The 16,944-nt window shown below is 48.7% G+C and overlaps 1 protein-coding gene across 2 annotated transcripts in view; it reads left to right on the top strand.

Moving 5' to 3' along the window:
* The window catches only part of LOC306649331 (S-adenosyl-L-methionine-dependent tRNA 4-demethylwyosine synthase TYW1-like), an 80,714-nt gene that overhangs the window by 34,224 nt on the left and 29,546 nt on the right, over nt 1-16,944 (top strand). For both annotated transcript variants that reach the window (XM_079120208.1, XM_079120207.1), the window contains exon 10: nt 14,060-14,178. In XM_079120208.1, the coding sequence (XP_078976334.1) occupies nt 14,060-14,178 (119 nt within the window). The remainder of the gene's footprint in view (nt 1-14,059; nt 14,179-16,944) is intronic.

Here is a 16,944-nt window from a genome sequence, read left to right as displayed (position 1 = left end):
CCACAGTACCTGGAAGGCCAGTTTTGTGTCTGTTGATAGGCACGTGGTCTCTTTTCAGTTTTTGGGTATCACAGATACGGCTGTGGACATTCTTTTTTCTTTTGAAAACTTGGTGAAAAGCATGGTGTGTTGGGGAGGCTGGGGTGGTGGGTTGACTGAGCCCGCCATGATTTCAAGGCCAGCTGGGGCAACACAGTGAGGCCAGTCTCTAAAAAATGAAAGAAAAGGAGGATGGCAGTTGGTCAGGCTGTTCTGCCTGCGCTGTTTCACTTCCCGCTCTCGGTGCCGCTTCCTATGGTCCTGGCTCTCCTGCACAGCCTTTTGTCTGCCCTCTTGTGCTGGGCGGGAAGCAGCCCATGGCTGCACCTCTGTGCCTGTGCCCTGGTTGCCACGGTCTGCAGCTGAGCTTTGCTTGAGCCCTCAGCCACCTCGGGCCGTCTCTCGTGGGTGCCTTCTCTCAGTCCCTGTCCTTTTCAGGTCTTCAGGGTGTCAGACCTCACCCACGTGCTCCATCGCGTCCTCTGGTGACTCTGCTCCGTAGGCCCATTGCTGCCACTCAGGGATGTCCAGGAAACTCTTCCTGTTTCTGTTTTGTTTTTTTAATTCCTATTCCTCTACCTTTGTCCTGAGATACACGAATGTTCCAGCAGATGACACATCTGTCATCTGTCATTCCTTCCACTTTGGAGACAATATGCTAACTTTGTTAATTAATGGCACACTTCTCAAAAAGTTCTTCTGTTCCAGAGATTTCCAGTAATATCAGACTCAAATGCTTTGTTGATAGCTAGTATTTTGTACCATCCCTTTTACTATTACTGGTTTAAATCTACAGATAATATAGTATCACATAAATAATTTTAAAGAAGTGGCATTTGCCCAACATGTAAGAAGAGGAGGAGGCAGTGCTTTCTGATAGTGCCCGGCCCCTCTGTGCAGAACCCTCTGGTGCTGCTGCCCCATGGCACAGAGGAGCAGCTGGCTGCTCTGGGTGCTTCTGGATGAGCTGGAACTCAGGAGGTAGGTCGAGGTGAGTCGTTGTTCTGCTCAAGAGGGAGTAAGAAGTCAGACCTGTGGATGTCGGAAGGAGAAACAGGGCAATGGCCCAAACTGAAGCATGATAATAAGCCAACAGATTGTATCACGAGAAAATGGGGAACTGGATGTCTGGAAGACAAGCCAGGTCTCACTTTGAATTGTGGAACTGGACATTTTTCCGCAGTGCCACTTGGGGGTGGTGAAGGGATGTCACAGAAAACAGATCTGTCTCCAAACCCCACGTCCTGTTGAGCCTGCATTTAGCTTCAGATTCCTAAGAAGACTTGGAGATCTCGTCCTTCAAGCAGCAGTTGGGATAATGGGAATGGCCATGGAAGGTTCTGTGGCCAGCCTCTGGTGACAGTCTCACTGTAAGTCTTACAGTGACAGGCCTCTCTAAAGCAGTTGGACAGGTAATGGTCCCAAGGTCGACTTTCCATCCTTGCCGTGACTTCATCGACAGTCTACGTGGCGGCAGTGACAGTTCCTGGAATGGGCTCATCAGTGAGGATCCTGTGCCTGCTTGTCTAGGCAGTGCCAGGTCAGCCTGGGAAGTGCAGTCTGTGTCCAGCTGCTTCCTTCTTGGAGGCCTGTGGTGGCTTCTGTGGCTCCTGCTCAGCACCTGGGATTTGTAGGGACTCGGACCTCACCTGTCCACACTCCGTGGCTAGTGCTTCCGAATGCGCCCTTGGTCTTCTCTCATTAGTTAGCATATCTGTTCCACGAGCAGGTACTTCCTCTTACACATTCACAGAATCTGACTGCTTTTCTCCACCGACGCTGGCGGACCTTGGTTAGATCACCTCACTGGTCTCCTGCACTTCCTCTGGCTCCACCCCTGGGCTCCTGAGTGGCCTGACTCCTGCACTGCAGCCAGATGGAGCAGACCGTGGTGCCTGCGGGGTTTCCTCCAGGCCCTGTGTGCTGGTCTCTCCTTGCTCCTGGAGTGTACCAGCAGCAACCCCTTCAGAAGACCTTTCCTGACCTTGGCCAGGCAACGACCTCCCACGCACCAGGAGGGACCCCTTTGTCCTTGGTCCCCAGCACGTGGCGTCTCCCTGCAGCTGCTCGTCTTTGTCCATCGCTCATCTCCCTTTGTCCCTCTCACTTCCTCTTTCCAGTGTAAGCGTTCTGTTTTTATTTCCAGCACTAGAGTCCTGGCATGTAATGGCTGTCCAGTAGGCATTTGTGGGGGGACCAGTTGGTAGAGGAGAGCCTGCACCCAGGAGAATCCTGCTGAGCGTGGCTCTCGCCCACTTTGGAGATGTATTTCCTGCTACGGTCACCCCTCAGGTGCTGGGTTTTCCTGTTTTTCCTGGTGGGGGAGTTCTTTCTGCTGCTCATGCTGCCTGCTCCTTCATTTGATTTTCTCCTCCTGCTTGCAGTCTCCACCCGACCAGTTCCTCATCTGTATCAGTGAGGAAATGCCTGCAAAATCTGGAGTGGTGGTGGTCAGGGCGAGCTGCCTGACCCCAGGACTGCTTTGAGTGGTCCAGTTGTTCCCACAGCCTGCCAGGAGCAGCCGGGCTCCGTGTCTGCCGTCAGCCCCAGTCCTCAGCTGTGGCCAGAGGGAGGGCAGTCTCTCATGTCACCTCCTACATCTTGCACGGGCGCCTCTTGTTTGTTGGTGGAGTCTAAATCAGAACCCTTTGGACGAGGGAGTCTGAGAAATGATGGTGTTTGGGCTTCTTGTTCCTGCTTGAAGGAAGGAGAGGCGGGGCATTAGCAGAATAGCCAGCAGGCTGCTCTGGACCTCAGTGTCCACAGCTGCTCTTCGAGGCTTCTTTGCTTTTCACACAGTAGCATCAGCAGCACGTTTGCCCTGCCTGCCTGGTGCCCATCCTAGAGGGAGGTGTTCATGTCTTCTTGAAGTGTCCTTGAGAGCCTGTACTTAGCTGGCTGCACGGGCCCACCAAGAAAGACAGCGGGACGGAGGGAGGGGAGCCCGTGAAAGCCAGGAGAACATGTGGTCACTGGCCGCCACGGCGGTGCCCTTAACTGCGGTCAGGGGCCTTGGTGTCACTGGCTGCTTCAGGTAGGAGGAGCCACAGGCTGTGTCTGCCCGTGGAGGCCATCCGCCAGGGGGTCTGCTCCCATCGCTCGTCATGTTTGCTCCTGCTCTGGGAGTACTGGGCGCTGCAGAGCCCCTGGTCCCACCCCACTTCCCTACTCGTTGGGTACAACAGCTTTGTTCCCCGTTGGCTGCTGGAGGGTCTCTCCAGCTGGCATTGGGAGCTCCAGGAGCTGTCTGTGGAGGCTGATCTTCTCACTTCAGCACTGACGTTCTCACCTGACAGCGTTTGCTGGATGTTTGTCAGAGTGCATGGGACTACGGGTCAGAGACAGCAGGGTGGGCAGCCAGTGGCATGATCATGTGGCTTCCTTGGATGTGGCATGGGTGTGGGCCCAGGCGCGTGCCAGATGCACAGCAGGCTCACGTGACAGCTGAGGAGCCCCACATTTGCCACGTGTGCCAGTTGTCGTAGGGCATGTGATAGGCTGCCAGGAGACATGAGGTTTGTTGAAGCATGCTTATGGGGACCGTCTAGTGGTTACCTCCACTCCTCACGGTGCTCATCACCAGAAAGTAGTGCTTCTGTCTCTCACGACTGCTCAGTGGCTGCTGGCTGGACAAGCACTTGTCCTCTCTGAAGGGCCTGCCCCACACCATTTGCTGCAGGGAGAGGATTTGTGGTTAGATTCAGAAGCAGCGACGTCGTTGTGACTGTGGTGTGACTAGCATCCCAAGGAACTTGGCCTGCATGCAGCAAAGTGACTCGTCCTCCTTCCCAGCACACAGGAGAGCACCCTTCAGAAAGCATCTGTGTGGACATTCCAGCCTGCGCTTGCTCTCATATTCCCTTGACCTGGGTAGGTTCTTGTTTCAGGGACATAGTGTTTTTGGACTGCCCCCCTTTTCTCCAGGGACAGCACACAGGGAACCCCCAGTCTTACAAGAGGGCTGCTTGCAAAGCACCCAGCCTTGAGCTGAAACGAATCTGCCTTCTACAGCAGAGGCAGGCACCTCTTCCTTCCAAAGGGAGTCTAGAACTCAAGCAGGCGTTCCCGTGAGAGCCTGTGATCCAGTCACGTCTGAGGCCGGGAAGTGGCAGTGCAGTGAGTGTATAGGTGGTGTAGGGAGAGCGCTCCGCCATGGTGGTCTCCAGCTCTGCCCATTAGGCCTGCTCCCTACATAGCATGCTTACCACGTGTACTCTGCCTGGCCTGAACTAGCACATAAGTGACGCAGCCCCTCGCCATGTGCTGCTGTTGGACACTTGTAATGTGGACGATTCCTTTTGGCTTGGTGCTCAGGCTACCTGACGGTTCTCTGGTTGGCATGATCATGCAGTTTGGTGCAAGGGGCCATGATGTTCGCCGTGTGTAAGGACACGCTGTGGCTCTCACGCAGTAAGCAGTTGCTACTCACGTCTCCCAGAACAGTGTCCTGTCTTAAGCACGTGACTGCAGCCTCGTGTGGCTGGTGGCTGCCGCACTGGCCAGCTCAGTGCACACCTTCTGTGCACTCCCTGATTCCAAAGCCCTTCTCTGCAGCTCAGAAAGCAGTTACCAGCTTCTTTCTGTAACACAAATGTCGTCCATTTGTCTTAGTGCCCTGTTGGAATATGTGCTCCAATTCACTTTTTAAAATGACCTTTTAGTGTTACAGAAGCAGTACTTGTGCATCGTAGAATAAGAGAAGGTGCAGACACGTAAAAGTCAAAAGGTGAGATGGAGTGTTACCACCACGGGGACACTGGTACCACTCACGCCCAGGCTTCCTGTGTGTGTGAGCACCCAGCCTAGAGGAGAGTCCCCTGAGTGTGCCTGTTTCCATCCAGCAGTGTCCAGTTTCCTTTTGGGTACATTTTCATCTCATCTAGTGCCCAGAACATTCAGCTTTCCTAAATTGATGCTGAGGTGACCACTGTAATGTGTCTGTCCAAGCTAATACCCAGTCAGAGACCTCTCATTTCATCTGTTTATGTCTTAGTTTCTTAAAATCAAGACCAGCTTTTTTTTTTTTTTTTTTTTAAATGACTCTGAGCTATTTAAGACACTAGACCTCTTCTCTTGCTCTGTGTAATGCCGACCTTCCAGGAGCGACCAGAAGCTTCTGGTTGTTTGTGGTTTTCTGTTGGGTTTGGGCATATTCCTCACCACATTTTCTGTGCCGATGAGGCTTGGTGCTTTCAGCCTGAGCTCTCCATTTCGACCTGTGGCGGTGTGCCAGGCATTGCACAGGGGCAGGCCTGCTGTCTGTCAGCCACCAAGACAGGAGGCCACGCTTACTCCCTCCTTTGTTCAGTTGTATTTTTCTCTTTAGTACTTGAACTTCACCTCGGCATTATTGAAATGTTCAATAATGGTTGTCTTCTGTCAACCATTGAGTTGATATGTGCTCTTTTGAACACCAGTTGATAACGGTTATCTGAAATGATGACTCAGTAAAGTTGCTGCAGTTCCTGTTGACTGCAGAGTAGAGGTTCAGTTCTCTCTCTAATACCAACTTTCAAAACAGGAGTTGTTTGAATAGACACCTCAGAGGCTGGAAGGTCATTTTCTTCTTTTCCTTACTATCACTGTGTATGTAGGTACTTATTTTTTTGTTTCTAGGATTGAGCCCAGGGCCTCCTGCATGTAGCGCACATGCTGTACCAGTGAGCTCTGCCCTCCCCGTATTACTACAAGTGAGACATTTTCGTTGATTTTATCCAGTTACTTTCTTTTTTTTTTTAGCCTCAAAATCTCACACTAGAGCTGGTGGGAACAGCTACTTTTAACTAACTCCAGTGTCTTTTTTCCTTTTAATTTTTTCAGATTGATTGAGGCATAATTGACATGTAAAAAATTGTATATATTTAAAGTATACAATCTGATGAGTCTTGAGACACATGCAACCCAGTGAAGCCGTCGCCTAGGTCAGAATAATGAACACTGCGAAGAATTTCCTTGTGCTGTTTTGTGACCCATCCTTTGCTGTTGTCTCTAGGAAACCACTGATTGGCTTTTATCACTGTCTGTTGGGTTTGCATTTTCTAGAATTTGCATACACGCACAGGATATACTCTTTTTGGTGTGGTTTCTTTTATGCAGCATAATTATTTTGAGAATCATTTTTGTTGTGTGTATCAGCACTTCCTTTTCTGTTGCTGAGTAATGTTCCACCATGTGCATATGTGACAGTTTGATTACTTACCTGATAGTAGACCTGGAGGTTGCTTCTAGCTTTTGCTTTTTCATGTAAAATTGTGAACATTCATGTACAAGTCTTTGGATGGAGCACTTGTTTCTTGGGGATTTAACACATATTTTGAATAGTTTTCCAAAACGTCTTTTCAATTTTGACATTAGCATTCAGAAAATTTCTTTGATTTTATAATCATCCTCCCTTTTCCCTCTTAACAAAAATTTCAGTTTCTAGCATTGGCATAAATTACTTAGTACCTATTAAGTTTCTTTTTTTTTTATTATTAAATATATTTTTAGTTTTAGGTGGACACAATACCTTTTTTTTTTTTTTTTTAAATGTCGTGCTGAGGATCAAACCCAGGGCCTCACATGTGCTTGGTGAGCACACTACCACTGAGCCACAACCCCAGCCCCTGGGTTATGTTTTTATATTTTTCATGGTAAAAACCATAGGTTATATAAAAAGTCAATATCATGTGTCAGAATCACATTCCTGCAGGTCACTTAGAACAGAATGTGCTGGATGTGTAGTACGTATTTTTGAGGCAGATATGTAGTAAATGTCCGCAACAGATACATGCCTCCTCTTGTTCTCCAGAAGAATCATAACGATCACCAAATGTTTACCAGAACTTTGTTACTAATAAGTAAAACTTGTTCTGGAGCTTTCCCCTGTTCTGTGGAGTGTGGAAAATTTTGAAAACTAACTGTGAACTCTGATGACTTTCTGTCTGGAGGCTTGCAGGTGCGCACAGTCAGTCTAAGTGAGAAGAGTTCTTTTAAAGGGGTAGCCCTCACTGATCATGACTTCTGCTCCCGCTTCCTTACCTGACCCTCCCCTACTCCTCCACATCCTTGAGGCTGGCTAGGTGGCCTTGCTTTGGCCAGTAGCACATTAGCAACACAGTGCGAGCAGACGCTGACAGGTGCTTGGGAACCCAGCTTCTAGTTCATGAGGAGTTGGAGGAGGACAGGCCAAGTAAGGAGAGACCAAGGGCCCAGCCAGCACGCGCTGTCACAGATCCGAGCAAGGTCTTCTGCAGATGCCTGAGTGACAGCCACACCACCCAGTGGAAGAGCACCCAGCTGACCATGGCACTGTGAGAAGATAGCCCATCTCTGTAGCACTGAGTCACTGAGTTTGTGATGTGCAGCAGGTCCAGGAACCAGAGTGCTGGTTACACGTAGGGAGTGGGCGTGGCTTCCTGCCAGCCTGGTGAACCTGTGGTGGTACATCTGTCAGCGCGTGGTGGCCAAGCCAGAGCTGCTGAGAGCCCTGGTGTCACAGCCCGGAAATAAGGTTTTCTTTGTCCTCTGTCCTGAGAGGTTAAGGGCCTGGCGGGCATTCTGGTCAAGTGCTTTGTGTGGCCTTGGCTTCACTCCCAGAACCTCTGCCATCTGGGTGGGAACCTGGGGAGTAGGAGGTCCTTCAGCCAGGGGAGTGTCACTCCAGGGGTACTGATGGAGGAGGACTTAATTTGACGAAGTCACGATTTAATTACAGCCTCTCCTTAGCCTTGTAGCCCCCTCGCCTGTGGATGGGACATGCAGCATGTATTGTTGTGATATTGTGACACAAGGAGGAACACATCCTTCCTTGATCTTTGTCCTGTGTTCCTGGCATAAGAGCTTCCAGAATCCCTGGTGCTTCCTGAGTGATGGAGGCGGGAGGGCTCTTTTGTGAGGAGTCATGTGTACGTGACAGCTATGTCAGCACTCTGGACCCAGCTGAACGTCTGGTCTGCACCTCTGCCATAGGTTGTCCTGTGGGACTGCCCCTCAGACCCCACCCAGAGGCCGTGTGTAATAGATGCCAAGGTTGGCTGAACGGGTCCTCAGCAGTTTGCCTAAGATATGTCTGGATGTGGCTTTTATTTGGTTTATCCTGTTTGTTCCCCCAAGCTTGATCTGTAAATTTAGGACTTCCACAAATTTGAGAGGTGTTCGGTCATTGTTTCTTTAGGTAATTTTTCTGCACCCCTCTTCCTTCTGAGCTCCAGTGACAAGGCATTAGATCCGTTTTTTTTTTTTTTTTTCTTTTTAAACATTTTTGGTTGTAGATGGACGCAATACATGTATTTTAGTTGTTTTATGTGGTTCTGGGAATCGAACCCAGTGCCTCATGCCTGCTAGGCACGTGCTCACCTCTGAGCCCCAGCCCAGCCCACATGCCCAGAGGCGCTGCACAGGCCTCTGCAGGTCCTCCTGTTCTGCAGGGGACACAGCCTCTCCTGTCTTCCTCCTCCAGAAATAGCTGCTTTGAGTGTTTTGTCTGGTACTTTGGACGTTCGGGTTGTTTTGGGTGTGCATGTCCATGGCTTTCCCCTGGAGTCCATGGTTCCAATCCTTGTATGTCCAGGACTTCAGCGAGGTTTAAGTGGACTGATGTTGTGAAACCAGAGGTTGCTAGGCTTTTTGGAACTCTCAGAAGGAAGGACTTTATTCATTTGTTTTGAAGACGCCCTTCCCAGATAATGTGGAGGTTGGGGCTGGTGCTCTCTAACTCTGGAAGTGCCAGGCCCGAGATGAGGGTAGCAAGCCCTCCCTCAGCATGGCCTCTGCCTGCTGAGGAGTCCACAGCGGGTCGCGCTACTTCCAGGCTCAGAAGGCACTTTCTTTTGTTTATTATTAAAATAACACACACTCCTTCACAGCATAAGACAATATAAATAATAAACTATTCTCATGATATAGAAATTTTGGTGTGTATTTTCAATCATTTTTTAACACTACCTATTACACATTGGTGTAATTCTTTGTTTGTTTGTTTGTTTTTGGGCTCCAGGGATTGAACTCAGGGGCACTTGACTGAGCCACATCCCCAGCCCTATGTTATTTTTTTATTTAGTTGTAGGTGGACACAATACCTTTGATTTATCTATTTATTTCCATGTGGTGCTGAGGATGCAATCCAGTGCCTCACACATGCTAGGCAAGTGCTCCACCACTGAGCCACAACCCCAGCCCCCCAGACCTATTCTGTATTTTATTTAGAGACAGGGTTTCACTGAGTTGCTTAGCAGCTCGCTAAGTTGCTGAGGCTGGCTTTGAATTTGGGATCCTCCTGCCTCAACTTTCTGAGCTGTTGGGATTACTGGCGTGCTCCACTGCGCCTGACCATTGTGATTCTCAATGACATTGTGAGTTCCGATGAATGTGCCATCATTTAATTCACCACACTGGATGCTGACGATGTTTCTAGTCCCCCCACCCCCCACTGTAAATTAACTGTAGAAAGTGAGTTTTTGTTACTATACAAAGAATGAAGCTTTATTTACATTTAGATTATTTCCTTAGAAGTCCTAGAAATGATTTTAACCAATTCAAAGAATTTATTAATGGCCATTTCTATTTTTTAAAAAATTTGTTCTTATTAACTATATAAGACAGTAGGATACATTTTGTCAGGTAATACATAAATGGAGTATAACTTCTCATTCTCCTGGTTGTACTTGATGTAGAATCACACAGGTCATGAAGTCATACATGCACATAGGGTAATAATATCTGGTTCCTTCTACTGTCCTTCTCAACCCGGTACCTGCTCCTTTCCCTCCACTCCTTTCTGCCTAATGCAAAGTACCTCTATTTTTCTCTAACCCCCCACCCTCCTTATTGTGAATCAGTGTGTGCATATCAGAAAACATTTGGCCTTTGGTTTTTTGGGATCAGCTCATTTTACTTAGTATGATACTCTCCAGCTCCACCCATTTACCTGCAAATGCCATTATTTCATTCTTCTGTAAGGCTGAGTAATACTCCACTGTGTTTATGTGCACATTTTCTTTATCCATTCGCCTGTTGAAGGTTGCCACGTCTTAAAACTATCTTTGAACTGTTTCTTCATGAAGTTGGGATCTCTCATTAACTGAACATATTTTTCTACGTTAGATCTTGCATCTGTCTGTCATCTATCTGCTGTTTATTTTCCCATTGCTGGGAATTTGCCCCAAGTCCTTGTACATGCTAGGTAGATAAGGGCTCTACCACTGAGCTGCACACTTCCAACCTGGTTGTATTTTATCTTATTTTATGTTTCTTGGTACCAGGTATTGAACCCTTCAAGAAGGAAGGTAAATAAATATATTATGAGATGAAGGAAAGGCAAGGGAATTTTCTGCTAGCACACCTGCCTTAAAGATTGGCTAAAGGCGCTTCAAACTGAAGAAATGGTAAAAGAAAGATCCCTGGGGCATCCAGAAGGAGGGAAGAGCAGGGAAGACATGTGGGTAATAGGTGATCACTTTCCTCAGCAGTTTATTGACCCCAAGAGTTAATGTGGACAGAGGTAGACTGTGCTGAGTCACCTCTGTGTGCTGAATTGGAGAACCATCACCACCCAGCTACACAGGCAAAAGCACAGTGTGAGTTAATGTGGACAGAGGTAGAGTGTGACAAGTCATCTCTGTGTGCTGTGATACTGAGGACAGCCACCCAGCTACACAGTCAGAAGCACAGTGTGAGTTAATGTGGACAGAGGTAGAGTGTGACAAGTCACCTCTGTGGGCTGAAATAGGGAGAATAATCACTACCCAGCTACACAGAGAGAGGCAGAAGCACAAGATAAGACAGATTCTGAAAAATGCTTAAATGCAGTAAATCAAGAAATAAGAATGAAATGGTCGAGCAGGCGCTGGCCTGTGGGTGGGTATCTCAGAGGTAGGGTCCCCGGTGCAGCAGTGCGGTGTTGCAGACTGCGGGTGGATGACTGCCCTGACCCGGGGTGTGGCACTCCGTACCCGCCTCACTGCAGGTGCAGCCACGAGGGTCAGTGGAGTGAAGCCGGGAAAACGGGTTTCATGCAGATGGTCTTCCCGCATGCGGGAAGGTCCCTGGATGGTGAGTGTTTACTCTAAAGGTCACATCCATCAGCCGGAGAACCTCCAAGGGTATCCAGCGAGAACTGTAAGAGTTGAACAGAGAAAGAAAATCCAGGTTACAGTTTGGGACTTTGAAACCACCTCAGCAATTGCTGGTAATACTGATTGAAACAGCAGGATGTGGAAAGCCCAGCAGCAGGTGAATGGTCACCTTGACACTCCTGGAACCACTTCCACTAGCAGCAGAGCCCAGCAGGTGAAGGCTCACCTTGACACACCTGGAACCACCTCCATTAGCAGCAGAGCCCAGCAGGTGAAGGCTCACCTTGGCACACCTGGAACCACCACCATTAGCAGCAGAATGCCTGCTTTCTCTAGGTGCCAGTGGAGTAGTTCATCAGGGTAGATTGTGCTAGCCATGGAAAGAACCTACAAAACTTTAGGAATTGAAGTACTTTGATCATAATGGAATCGAGGTATCAGTAACAGAAAGATACAAGGTAGATTTCTAAATGTGTGCATCCAACACCCCTGGGTTCAAATCCAGTGCCAGAAAAAGAAAGAGTGAAATGAAGAAAGGTTTCAAGTCAGTAATCTTAGTTTCTACCTCAAGAAAGTAGAGAGAGAAAAAAAAAAAAGGCAAACACATGTGCCCGCATGCATGCCCCCCTTGCCACACACACACACACACACACACGCACACACACACACAGAGGCAGAAGGAAAGACCTATGGAAGGAGGGACTGGTTCTTTGAAAACCTCAATAAGTGGAATAAGCCTGCAGTAACTCTGGCAAAGTAAAGAAGAAACAGACCATCAGCATCAGGGAGGGAACCAGTTAGACTACAGGTCCACATGGGAAGGATCATGAGGGAGTGCTGCACACAATTTTATGTTGATAAACTTGGCAGCATAGAGGAAGGTCCATTTCTCAAAACTCCATCAAAATGAAATAGATAGTTTGAATAGTCTTGTAATTATTGAAAAGCTGAATGACTAAAAAGTTCCCCATAGGAAAATCCCCAGGCTTAGACGGTTTCACTGAGAGATTTAATGAAGAGGTAACGTCAGTTTGACTGATGTCTCTTCTTACAAGTCCCCCGCCTGTCCAGCTGTGACCCTCCCTGCTGACCTCAGCAACCTCTGTTGCCTCCTCAAAGGCCCAGTCTCCGAGTGGGATTGCTTCTGGGTTGGAATTCAGCAGGAAGAGGTGGTGGAGGGTGGGCAGGTGGCGCAGCTGCTCTGTAGTTGTGTATGAACTTCTTGGTGAATAACGTGTGAATGTGCAGTTCTCCAACCGTGTTTCTCCGTTGGCATGATATTTGTTAGAACTTACTCTGTGACTGGTGTTCAGTGGACTTTTAGTTTTCAATGCTGTTTGTAAGATCTTAATTTTTTCACCTTGTATATTTTATTAGAAATGTGAAGACAGTATGTGGATGTAGTTTTCATGAACGATATTTTCCTCATTCTCTCTTTTATTTTTTTCAGTGCAAGTACTAAGTGAGCCAGACAGGGGCACTCCTTTTATCAGAAGAGCAAAATTAAGACTTCATGCTTGTGTTAGTCAGCTCTTCTTTGCTGTGACCAGAATACCTGGCTCATGTTTCGGAGGCTTAGTCCCTGGAGGGCCGGCTCCACTGCTGGAGTCCCATGGTGGGTGGCACGTGGTGGAAAGGCGTCGGGGCAACAGCTCAGCTCATGGGAAGCAGAGGGTCAGGGCGAGGTGTGCAGGGAAGACGCCCCTCCTGGGCAGCCCCAGGGACCCACGGTCGCCACCCACTCTAGGTGGTCTGCCCGGCTACCGTCTCACAGCCCCGTCTTTTCACCTTGAAACACCCCTGCCTTAGCGGAGCCTTTGGGGGACTCCTGGCACCCAGACCCTGCAGACACTAACGGCATGACGATCAAGCTGGTGGGACGTTGTGTCATTTTCTTTTATGCACATATCACTGTGCTAGTACCCTGGTGACTGTGGTCCCTCAGTTTCCTGGGGGCTTCCAGGAAGGCCCCTGTGGAAGTGCACAGGTGCCCGAGTCCTTACTGAAGTGGTCACTGTGATCTCCTCTTCTTGTCGTACCCAACACAGTGTGAACGTCTCTTAGGGAAGTGACAGAGGAGAGGCGCACTGCTGAGCACCGTCCTGCCAGCTTCCCCCACTGCCCTCCTCCTCCGTGGCTCTGAAGTCCAGATCATTGTCATCACTTGGCCTCAAGGCCCTCTTGTCTGGGTGCTTCCTCTGCCCTGCTCCTACGGGGGGAGTGGCACCAGCCACACTGCCTCCCCCTTCTCCCTGACCTTGGGGCTGCTGTGGCCTCTCTTCCATGACCTTCCTCTGGCGCCACCGATTTGCTTTTGCTGAAATCAAGACCATTTTTATGGAGTATCTGGGTGCATCTTTCTGCTGATGCCTGAACAGTGTGGTATCCCCATTCCACCCTAGTCGGACCCTGTGAGGTGTCTGCAGATGTCCTGCTTCCTGTGCTCAGGGACGCATGTGGTCTTCCTGCTAGTGCGCTGTGAGCTTTTCACCCCACCCCCACCATTAAATGGCATTCTCAGGGTCACCTGTGTCCCATGCATGTGCCGCTTTTCTCGTGACTCTTTCAGACATGTTCAGATTCTGTCCCTTCCGTCGGTGGGAAATGAACCTGAGGCGCACCCCCTCACCCGCCCTCCCTTGTTCCCTGCGGGATCCTCTTGCAGCTGAGCGCTGCGCCTGTCGTTAGGAGCCTTCTCATCTGTCCCCAGCATTGTGCGGCTGTCTGCTGGTGTCACCTGGGCGTTCTGTGCGTGTGTACAAGGGAGCACTGGGAGGTGGTGGATCAGAGGTCTGTTTCAGTGGGTTTCAGAGACCCCAGAGCACCTCCGGAACATGGGGTGAGCCAAAGTTCTGCATCACGCAGAGACCGCAGGGTGCTCGTGTCTCCTTGAAGGACGGTGCCTGGGGCTTCTGTTTCTGTGCCTCCACGGTTTTGCTCAAGTAACTGCTCTTTGCTTGCCACAGTCGATGCTGCGGGGGAGAGGTGGCTGCTACAAACACACCTTCTACGGCATCGAGAGCCACCGCTGCGTGGAGGCCACCCCCAGCCTGGCCTGCGCAAACAAGTGCGTCTTCTGTTGGCGGTAAGTGGACATGCAGTGGGCTGCACGTGCTGGCCTCCGCAGCACCCCCCCCCCCCCCCACTTCCTGCCCAGAACTGAGGTGTGGGCATCCACTGCTTTTCTCTCAACCAGCGTGGTCGGTCGGGCGTCTCCTTCCATGCCTGCAGAAGTAGATCTCAGCTTAGAGCTCTGCTTTCTACATCTTTGTTTTCTGGTTCATTAACCCACTACTATTTTTCAAAAATCCTTTTTCTAGCTTAAGCTCACCGATATTAATGAGCTCATTGATATTCAGTGCTTTATATGTCTTTAATTATAATTCACCTATATTTCATAGATATCTGTTAGTAATATGTTTATTATTATTCAGTTAAAATATTCAATTTCCACATAAATTCTGCATAACCCAATGGGTCAAAAAGATCTTATTTTAAAGTTACATGTAGTTAAGTTTTCAGAGGTTATGTTTTTGTTATTTATTTATTGATTGATTTAAAATACTGTTTTAGTCGTTGATGGACCTTTATTTTATTTATTTAGTGGTGCTGAGAATTGAACCCAGTGCCTCACACATGCCTGGCAAGTGCTGTACCTCTGAGCCACAGCCCAGCCCATATTTTTGTTATTCAGTGTCAACCAGATCATTTCACTGATGCATAACATGTTCTCTGTGATACAAAGTATTTGAAATATATTGAGAAGTGCTGTGTCCTAGTCACAGAGTCAGTTTTTAAAACTCTAACTGTACATGACAAGTATAAACCTGTGTGATGAGCTACACTGGAGTTCTTTAGATTGTTGGTACTTGCCAGGTCTTTCTTTTAGCTTCCTTTGTGTAACCTCAACCTTATGTTTTAGGCATGTTGCTCATTAACAAGTGTTTGGATTTGTTTTCTGAAACTTGGCGTTCCGAGGTTTGATTGATAGCTGGTGAGATGTTCCTGGTGAATGGTCAGCGTTCACCTGTGTGACTGCAGCCACGCTCAGACACACGTGTGCTTCACCCAGAGCAGTGTCTCGCCTTGACTGTTCCCCAGTCAGTGGACCTACATCGTGACAATACGTGAGAATGGGATCGTCTGTGTCTGTGTGCAGCTCCCTTGGCTCAGTGCAGAGGCTGTGAGCACCATCCACATGGCAAGAGTCCGCACTTGTCCCCTTTGCTGCTAGATAGTGTTCTGTAGTCACACTACAGCCTGCTCCCTTTGCTGCTGGACAGTCTGTTGTGTGGTCACACTACAGCGTGTCCCCTTTGTTGTTGGACAGTGTTGTGTGGTCATACTATGTATGGTGTGTCCTTTGTTGCTGGACATTCTGTTGTGTGGTCACTGTAGTGCTTAACTGCCCATCTTTAGGTGAGCATTTAGGTGATCCCTTGAGACGTCAAGGAAAGAGAACCACAGACCAATACCCTGATGAACATAGATGTAAACGTCCTTAATGAAATATTAACGAAGTGTGGCCTGGGCTGGGGCTCAGTGGTAGCACTCTTGCCTCGCATGTGAGAGGCACTGGATTCCTCCTCACCACGTAAAATGAATAAATAAAATAAAGGCATTGTGCTCCTTCAACTACATTTTTTAAAAAATTAGCATAGTGTATTCAAAATACATTAAGATGATAGTACACCACGTCAAGTGGGCTTCATCCCAGGAATGTAAGGTTGGTTGGCCACACGCCAGTCAGTACTCACGACTCATCACGCACCTACAGTTAAGGACAGAACCCCACGATCATCTCAGTAGAAGCAGAGAAGGCCCTGAATAAAATCCAGCTCTCTTTCATGATAAAAGTACTGCTGAGATTAGGGATAGAAGGAACCTTCCTCAGCATCATAAAAGCTACGTCAGGAAAACCAAAGCCAGTGTGAATGGGGAGATGGAAAGCATTTCCTCTGAATTGGGACTAAGTCACGATGTCCACTCTCAGCACTCCTATTCAGTATGGTACTTGAAGTTCTAGCCAGAGCAGTTAGGCGGGAGAAGGCAGTAGAGGGGTGTATGGAAGAGAAGAGGCCAGATTATCCTGTCTTTAAAATCAGGACAGAGGAGCACTTGGGGTCCACACGGGTCCTGATGCTGGCCTTCCACCACGGCAGCAGCTGCCCTTGGCCCCTCTGTGCCTGTGTGGTTGGCGCTCCTTCTCGTCTGAAGGGCTTCCTTGGGCATTTCTCACGGGGAGGACTGCTGGCAGTGGCTCCTCAGCTGTGCTGGTCCGTCAGTGGCTTCCCGTGGAAGAACAGTGTTGCCTGAGTGGAAACTTTGAACTCTGAGACCCTCCAGTGGATTTTCATTTCCGTTACCACCCTCTGTCTTCTGAGCTCCAGAGCGTCCAGTGTGGGCCTCCTTTTTGTACTCATTCTGGCCACTGGTGCTCTGTCTCTGTCCAGGCACTGCCCTCCTGGTTCCCCTCAGCTCCCAAGCGGGTTGAGGGTAGTTCTCGTGGCCCGCGCTCCTCAGGGAGAGAGTCAGCATGTGAGGGAGCCATGCTTTCCCTGTGCTCTTCAGGTTTGGAAGCTTCCTAACCTTCAGGATTAACTTTTGTTGCTTGCTCTGGATTTTAGTTTTTTGCTTGTTTAGTGAGTTGTCTAAACTATATTGGTAAAGAATCCATTTTTAATTCACCTACTCTGGAAAACTCTTCTGTGTTTTCTGAAAAAGTTAAATATGCATTTCCTGTATAAAAAAGATTCTGTTCTTTTTTACGTGTTCTCTCTGAAGCCTGTCTCTTAAGCTTATAGTCAGCTGGCATTTTGACAGATTTTCTTAAACTTGTGGAGCTTAAGAC

Source organism: Sciurus vulgaris (assembly GCF_902686455.1).
Source record: "Sciurus vulgaris genome assembly, chromosome: 18".
Classification (NCBI taxonomy): Eukaryota; Metazoa; Chordata; class Mammalia; order Rodentia; family Sciuridae; genus Sciurus; species Sciurus vulgaris.
The sequence above is the reverse complement of the archived record's forward strand: the minus strand, read 5'-3'. Positions and strand labels throughout refer to the sequence as shown.